Raw genomic sequence first — 7,871 nt, forward strand, 5'->3', positions numbered from 1 at the left:
CTCGCCGCTGTTTGCCGAGCCCCCGCGGAGCCCCCCTGGGCTGGGGGGGCAGGTGCTGAAGCACCCCCAGGCTGGCAGCTCCGGGTGTGGGCAGGGGGTTGCTGCCCAAAATACCCCTGGGGCTCATTTCTGGGGCTGAGCGCGGAGGAACCTCGTACTTCCCCTGCTGTTTATAGCCGCTCTTTCCGGCCATTTCTCGCCCCATCGGGTTCAGCTGCCGCCTCCTCGCCCGGGCCCCAGCCCTGCCAGACCCCAGGGAGCAGAGTCCTGGCACAGCCCAGCACCAGCTAGGAGATGGGTCACATCCTGCACCCAGCCCAGGAGCTGGGGCACAGCCCCAACACCCTCCCGCCTCCGCTCCCCCATTGAGATTGATGTTCACATTCTTTTGGTTTCATGTTTTTTGTTTGTATTTCTTTGTTGTTGTTGTTGTTTTGTTTTTGTGGGTTTTTTTGGAAGTACCGTACAAAAATCCTTACAGTAACAAATACTGGGTTTACATTAGTAAACATCGACAGAAAGAGCATAGAGCGCTACTGCTGGTAACGAACAGCTGAAGTGGCAAGTTATTTCTTATTGCATATACCTAGGAACTAAAAAAAAAAATAATCTCAGGAGGGCTCACGCAGTCGCCGCATCCTCTCCGAGCACAAAGCCTCCGGTGACACGAGAGCCCTCGGGGGGGGTTACACAGGGCAGGGGGGGAGCATGGAGCATCCCGAGCCGGGACACGGAGGGACAAGGCCCCCGGGAGCAGGAACGGCCACGTTGCACCCATGGGAAGTGGGTGCATGGCTCGGTTGGGGGACACGGGGTAGGGAGGGGGGTCACAAGCAGCAAAGCACAGCCCAGGGCCTCGAAACACATCGTTACCGGGTTCAGCCGGCGGCGTGAACAGCACGAGCGAAAGCAGCAAAGGACAAATCACAACTAGCTTATTCTGGGGGAGCTGCGCTGCAGGCGGGGAGCTCAGGGCTTGGGCTTCCACCCCAGGGAGGGACGAGGGAAAAGCTGCGTTTCAGGGAGCCAAGTCAAGCACCGTCAGGGAAAAGCAGCCCTGGGGAAGGGCATTTTCCTCCTCGTTGTACACAGGACTCGCAGCAGAGCTCCGTTGAGGATGGACCACGGCAATGGGTGCCGGTGAGATGGAACGGCAGTGCTGGAAGATGCTGAGGGGTGACCGTGCCCCCCCTGTGCTCACGCTGAGCTGCCCACGCTCCTGGGGAGGAAGAGGCTGCGGCTGGGCGGCAGGAAGGGACAGCGTGGGGAGAACAGCAGAAATTCAGCCGAAAGGATAAAAAAACCCCAACGCTGTCAAGAGAAGGTGGAATTTCCCCAGCCAGCAGAGCCGGGGCAAGCACCAAGCGAAGTGTTGACAGGCGATGGCTTGAAGCTGAGACTCCCAGATGCTCGGCAGGCCCTGGCATGAGCCGGGAGCAAATCCAGCCCCGAGCGCAGGTTGCGGGGTCGGGGGGGGATGCGGACCCTGCGGGGTGAGCGGCTGGAAGATCCCATCTGCCGGCAGCCTGTCCCGTGGTGCAGGGATGTGCTGGAAGCACAGGGATGAGCGCAGGATCGGGGCACGACCAGCACAGAGTCCCCAGGCTGAAAATGTGCCTCCAGGACCGGTGTGGGAGCCTGGCAAAAGCTTTGGGGTGTTAGCACAGCCCCCCTGGACTCCCCCAGACCTCGGGGGGCCTCCGCAGAGAGGGCTATGAGCACCGGGCCTTCCTGCCCCATTCCCACGTGCTCTCAGCTCTCTCATGTCCGAGCCCAAACTATTCCCTTAATTATCCCCGACAGCTTTTCCCAAGTGATCCCCAAAGCCAAAGGCAGCCTCTCCTGGGCTGTGCGCCCCACAGCTCCCCCGACCCATCGCCTGCCCCTTCCGTGGCACTTCGGCACCCGAGCTGCAATGGGTCAGGGACAGCACCGCTGCCCAGCACCCTCAGAGCACCAAAGAGCGACAAATCAGAACCAAAAAACACAGCTCAGCGCCCGGAGAGGGCATGCAGAGCAGAGAAGGGGGTCTGTACAGTCGAGCACAGGAGAGCTGCCACAAGCAACGGGAATGGGACGTTTGCTCCAGCAATCCCAGATCTAAAAGCATCTGGAGACTGGCCCGGAGCAAGGCGAGCAGCAGAGCTGACCTGGGGAGGAGGGACAGCGCGGTCCCCAAGGCAGATGGCATGTTGAGGACAGGATGCAGGCAGAGCATGAGCACACAGTTCCCCGCAGATCTGGCGGGACCCGAGTCGCAACACGAAACAGAAGCGGCAAAGCCTACAGCATCCACCAGCCCGTCCCGAGGACGAAAGAGCCTCTCCTGCAAATCAAGAGGACAATTAATGCTTTCTTCAAGCCAGGCAGACAGGATAACCCAATAAAGCAAATGCCACCAGGGCCTCAACTCTCAGCCCAGGTCCGGCTTTTAAAGCTCTTCCAGGGACACCTCCGTTGAACTCCCGACACAACAAATCCCTGCCCGCGCCAGCCGGCTATGATGGGCAGCACTACAGCAACTCCCAGCTCTTTCACCCCAAGTCCCCATACAGTACTCATGATTATAAGTGCTTTGCATACATAGTTCGACATCATGCATATACATTTCTATGCGCTAAGGCCCTTGGCCCAGCGGAGATACCGTCCTCCTGCAGCAGAGAGGTCCTTCATTTTGCGTAGGGCTCGTAGTGTGCGTCCGACTCCGGCCCCCGCCTGCTTCAGCTGGCAGGACCCGAGTCTGCAACAGCCTGGCCGGCTGCTGCCCGCGCGCTTGCATATCGTAGTGGGAGTTCAGCAAACACCAGTACTAGGTAAGCAGCGGATTACGAAAAGAACCATATTTACAGAGCTACAGTTAGCTTCAACGGGTTACGTTTGCAGAGATTCACCGAAGACAGCCGGAAAACAACGAGCTGTGCATCCCATAGATTCTGCCGGGAAAAACACGGGTACCAACATGGATTTCACAGCTTAGTTGGCACAACTAAGGCGAGAGATTCATCGCTAATCGGATCCTCCCTCCCCAGACAGCAACTCTCAAGACGTGGGTACGACACTAGGGAACAAGACGGTGAGGTGGGGCACGGCACGGAGCAAAGACTTCGGCTGAGAAGGCCCACGGAGGATGGGGTTTCTCCTTTCTAAATAAGTCTCTGCACAGAAAAGCAGCACCCCTCTCGTACCAGACACCACCGCAGCCTGCAAGATCACCGAGGGAAGCGAGCGGAGGATGCACACGCTCAACCGTTCAGGGGAGCCTCCTCCTCTGCCTCCTCCGGCACCCAGGCAGGGAGCCCCTCGGTCACAGCAGCGCTCGCGGCCGCTCGGCCGGGGTGTGCCGAGGAATGGGGTACCTAGCTCTACAGTGATGTGTAGCGGGGTGACCTGCCAGCAAGAAGGGGGTCTGACCTGCGTATCGGGGAAGGGGAGGGGGCCGTGCTCACCCCCAGCAATTCAATCGCAACTGGATCCCACCTCCCAGAGGCTGGAGCCCACTGGGAATCAACAGCCCAGCCTTTCTGTCCCATCAGCCAGCTACTGACCAAAAGGGACATCAGGAACGGTCACAGACATCTCAGAGGCTCTGGAGGGGCAGGAGCACAGAGACTCGACTATACAGGGTGCAAGAGTCCAGAGCCAGAAAGCAGCGCCCTGGGGAGAAGCTGAAGGCAGCTGTTGTGTTGTGCATGGGCTGCTCATCTGGCTGGTGGCTGGGAAAGGACCGGGTGAGCCAGCGTGACATTCAGGGAGTCATTGTGCTGCACCAGGGACGTGTGCTTGTAGTGCAAGACCAGGTCCTTGAGGGAAGCGTAGAGGTTGTAGGGTTCAGCAAACACGTATTTTGTAGATCACGCAGTGCTTGGTGTCACCGTCCACCCTGCCAGGGAGACAAGGGAGCGAGGGTCAGTGGCACGCCAAGGAGCCCCGCAAGGGATGGGGACAGCAGAGCACAACCGGGTGTCACCGAAGCAGCCCAAAGATACACCTGGCCCTGGCAGGAGGAGCCAAGGCAGATGGGAGACCTCGGGAAAGCCCAGCCTGATGCCTCCACCAGCCTCCAGCATCTGGCGAGAGAAGGGCAGAGCGATGCGAAAGCACAAGCCCATGCCAGCCCCGTCCCACCATGGTACTCACACCACGGAGCAGGCGTAGCATCCCTTCTGGCTGCTCTCGCGGATCAGGAAGGTGCCGTCCCGCTTGCCGCACAGCATCTCTTCTGCCTGCAAGCGGTTGATCTTCCCCACGTACCACGTTCGTTCCTCGTGGTGGGGCAGCTCCTCCTCATCATCCATCATGGAGTACTGGCTGCAGTCGAGCACAGGCAGGGGTCAGACTCCCTCAGTTTGGGTGCATGGCCCCCACATCTCCCTTCCCACTGCTAGCTGCTGTCACCCCTTCTGGCAGGGAAGATATCCTCAGCTCCCAGGCAGGGAGATGGGACTTGCCCACAACCCCGGGGCAGGCAGAACCAGCTGCGCAGCCTGCGCTCCCTCAGCCTCCCCACATCCCACAATAGGCAAACGGGGACACTCACTCCTCCGTCTCGTTCTTGATGCCCAACCACTCGTTGATTTTCTTCTGTCGGGCACCTTTCTGCGTCAGCCACCTGGGGAAGGAGAGGCAGAGCTCAGCGCAGGCGGTGTGCCCGCCATGCAGGGTGCCCGCCATGCAGGGTGCCCGCCATGCAGCATCCAGGCCAGACACCACTTGTGCAGGCATCACCAGAGGGCAGCCGCCACCCCCTTTGAGGGACTGCCGTGCCCCAAGGCTGCACGCTGCAGGGCTCGCTCCTGCACGGAGCAGTCCACAATCTGGTTCAACAAGCCCCAAAACCCTCAAGGAGCCAGCTGGATTGCTCCCGGGCTGGGCTGGAGGGGTAGCAGAGCCCTCTGTGGGGGCAGGCACTACGTACACCAAATACTGGTCCCGCAGTTTGCGTAGCTGCATGAGGTCTGGCTTGAGGCTGTTCATGCGCTTGTCGATCTCCCGGTTCTCCGAGGCTTGTTTCTTCAGGTCCTGTTCCAGCTTCATTTTGCTGTCGTGGATTTCTGTGATGCGAGACTTGAGCTTCTCCGAGTTCATGAGGATCCTGGGAGAAAAAAAAGGGGGGGGTTTAGGCTGTGAGCCAGAGTGGAGGAGGCAGAGGAGGCAGCCTGCCAACTCCAGCCCGCAGCACACTGCTGGAGAGACGAGGATTGCGCATGCCTCAGCTCTGTGCTGGGCCAGGATGATCTTGCAGCCCCCAGGGCCCTTCCCCAGGCAGGGCCAGTCACCAGCACTCCCTGTCCTCACCGTTGCACCTCCTTCTCGTTGCCCTCCCGTCGGAAGCGCTCGATGTACTCCTTGCTGCATTTCTCCTGCGTCTGACACTGCTCCTCAAAGATCTTGATTGTCTCGTTGAAAGCCTCAATTGCCGTCCTCTTCATCTGCAGCTCCTGAGGAGAGGGGAGGGGAGAGCTGAGGAAGGAGGGGGAGCATCTTGGCAGGTTTCTGCCCATTCGCATCCCCTCTTTACCTCTCCCCAAAGCAGCACTGTCCTTGCTGCAGCCAAAATACCCCCCTCTTCAAAGCCCATTCTCTGGGAAGTGCCCTCAAGCCCAGCAGCAGACAAACAGGGCAGCAGGTGCCCAACCTCTGCTCTCCTCGGTGCACAGCGGTGCGGCTGTCAGCGATCAGGGGATGTGAGGGCAGCCCACGGGGAAGGCAGTGCCTGCATACCTGGGAAGTGCGTGTGTACTCCTCATACAGCAGGTCGTACTCCCAGCTCTTGTCCTGGTACTGCTGGTGATAGACCTTCAGCTGCTCCCCGACGGCTTCCACGCTGTCCTCTTTCACCACTTGGTCCTGTAACACGCACAGCCTCAGTCAGGACCGGCCCCTGCCCTACAGCAGCCCCTCTGCAAGGCGGCTGGTCCCACAGAACCCCACCAGCCCTGCAGGATTTTGTCACCCCACAAAGCAATGTCCCAGCATGGAGGAAGGGGTGGGACATTGTCATCTACCAAAGGACCAGGGACGGACGAGCAAATGCCCCTGGTTCAGGCTGTGCTGGCCAGCTGCGTCCCTGCGGCACAGGCCTCACCTGCTGGTACTTGGAGATGGGGTAAAGCAGCCTGGTGTCCAGCTTGGCGTTGTACTGGGCGAGCGACTCGTGCCGGTAATGGGTGATGAGTTCCACCACCGAGCCAAAAGTCAGGGGTTCTGAGAAGCCGTACTTCCCTTCTCGGTGAAAGATCTTGATCAGTTTGTTATTGCCTCCCTTCCTGTAGCGGGGAGGGAAGAGGGCACTTATCACCACCCCAGCACCTACACCAGCCCGATGTCTCAGCACCCAGGGAGCAGAGGGACACATGCCGACAGCTCCAGCCCAGAGCAGTGGAAGCTCTCGGGGGACCCCAGCGCCCTACCTGAGCGTGAGCGTGTACTCCCCCTGAATCTTGCTGGAGGCATCACGCACCAAGAAGGTACCATCCGGCGTGTCCCGTAGCTTCTCGTTCACCTCCTCCCTGCAAGGAACGTGATTGTCATGGCCTGTGAGGTGCAACCAGAGCTCCTCTAGATAACTCGACAGACAGGACATCTAGGACATGAGCTGCCCATCACCCCCTTACCGGGAAATGTCACCCCAGTACCACTCGGCGTCCTGCAAGGGCACGCTGTTCCCGTTGGCCAGGCTGGCTGCACTGGGCTTTGGCTTAGGTGGTTTTGGAGGCAAGGCTGTAAGAGAAGGAGGGTTGAAGCAGGGTGAGCCCAAATCCCAGCTCCCCATGGTTAATCCCTTGGAGAGTTGGGACCCCCACCCTGCAGTGACTGCCCTGGGAAGCCCCCTTGGCCATCATGCTGCCAGGAGCTCCTCCAGGCACATCTACAGCAGCAGATGAACACCTCGAGCCGGCCTCCAGGCACAGCTGGGCCAGAGAAATGCCCTTGGCAACCTGCTCACGGGGGCAGAGACCCCATGGAGCACAAACAGCAGTGCCTCAGGCCCCAAGGAAAGGGCATCTCAGTACCTGGAGGCAACTGTTCTGGCTCCAACTCCTTCGTCTGCAGAAGTATCTCCAAAAACAGCACGGAGAAGTCAGGGCTCAGCTCTGGGCTGCAGGGAGAGAGGAGCCAAGTAAGAAAAGTGGTTGTGGGGGAGAACTTGGCTCTGCTCCTGTGCCCCCCAGGCAAAGAGGCAGCCAGGGTCAGCTGTTTCATCCCAGCTGCCAGATCCCAGGCTGACCCAGAAGCAAGGGCTCTGCCCTGGCTCTGAGTCCCACCTCTGTGTGCTGCCAGCAGTTTAATCCCACGTGCAGCGAGGCAGGGGTTGTTACAGGGCAGACCCGCTGTCACAGGCTGGACTCCTTGTCCTGCCGACACTCAGCACATGGCTGCAACCCGAAAGCCTCACATACCTGCTGCCAGGCAGCCGGAGGAGAAGGGGGCCGAAGATCTCTCCCAGGGCCCGAGGGTGGAGGCTGTTGCTCTCGGCCTGCTGTGATACCTTCCCCAGGTGCCGGAGCAGGAACTGCAGGGTGAGCGTGTTCTGGAGCGGGACCGCAGGCGACTCCAGGGCCAGCAGCAGCTGCTTCCGACAATTCTCCGGCTGGGGGATCTCTGGGGAGAGAACAAGACACGATGGAAGGGCTGGGACAGCCCGGCACCGCTCTCCATGCTGTGGCTGCGTCACAGCGTGGGAGCACTGTCACCAGCAGGGGCCGTGAGCCAGACCCCATAGGGACAGGACTTATTTTAATACCCCAAAACGTGTCCGTCCTGACCACCCACCCGTTCCCAAGCGGGGCCAGGGGAGGCCCTTACCCTGCAGGACACGAAGGATCTCTCCATGCACCGACGCCGGCACCACGGGGGAGGGCAGGTACAGC

General features: G+C 60.1%; 1 protein-coding gene across 1 annotated transcript in view; it reads right to left on the reverse strand.

The window, feature by feature from the left end:
- Positions 1-3,337: 3,337 nt before the first annotated feature.
- The window catches only part of PIK3R2 (phosphoinositide-3-kinase, regulatory subunit 2 (beta)), an 11,130-nt gene continuing 6,596 nt past the window's right edge, over positions 3,338-7,871 (reverse strand). The window contains 13 exon segments of the mRNA XM_009698368.1: positions 3,338-3,843; positions 3,845-3,880; positions 4,138-4,308; positions 4,538-4,609; positions 4,916-5,092; positions 5,296-5,438; positions 5,722-5,847; positions 6,086-6,266; positions 6,411-6,509; positions 6,615-6,720; positions 7,014-7,099; positions 7,401-7,602; positions 7,807-7,869. Of these exon segments, the coding sequence (XP_009696670.1) occupies positions 3,699-3,843; positions 3,845-3,880; positions 4,138-4,308; positions 4,538-4,609; positions 4,916-5,092; positions 5,296-5,438; positions 5,722-5,847; positions 6,086-6,266; positions 6,411-6,509; positions 6,615-6,720; positions 7,014-7,099; positions 7,401-7,602; positions 7,807-7,869 (1,607 nt within the window). The 3' untranslated portion in view covers positions 3,338-3,698.

Source organism: Cariama cristata, unplaced genomic scaffold (genome assembly GCF_000690535.1).
Source record: "Cariama cristata isolate BGI_N322 unplaced genomic scaffold, ASM69053v1 scaffold29294, whole genome shotgun sequence".
In the NCBI taxonomy this organism is placed as follows: domain Eukaryota; kingdom Metazoa; phylum Chordata; class Aves; order Cariamiformes; family Cariamidae; genus Cariama; species Cariama cristata.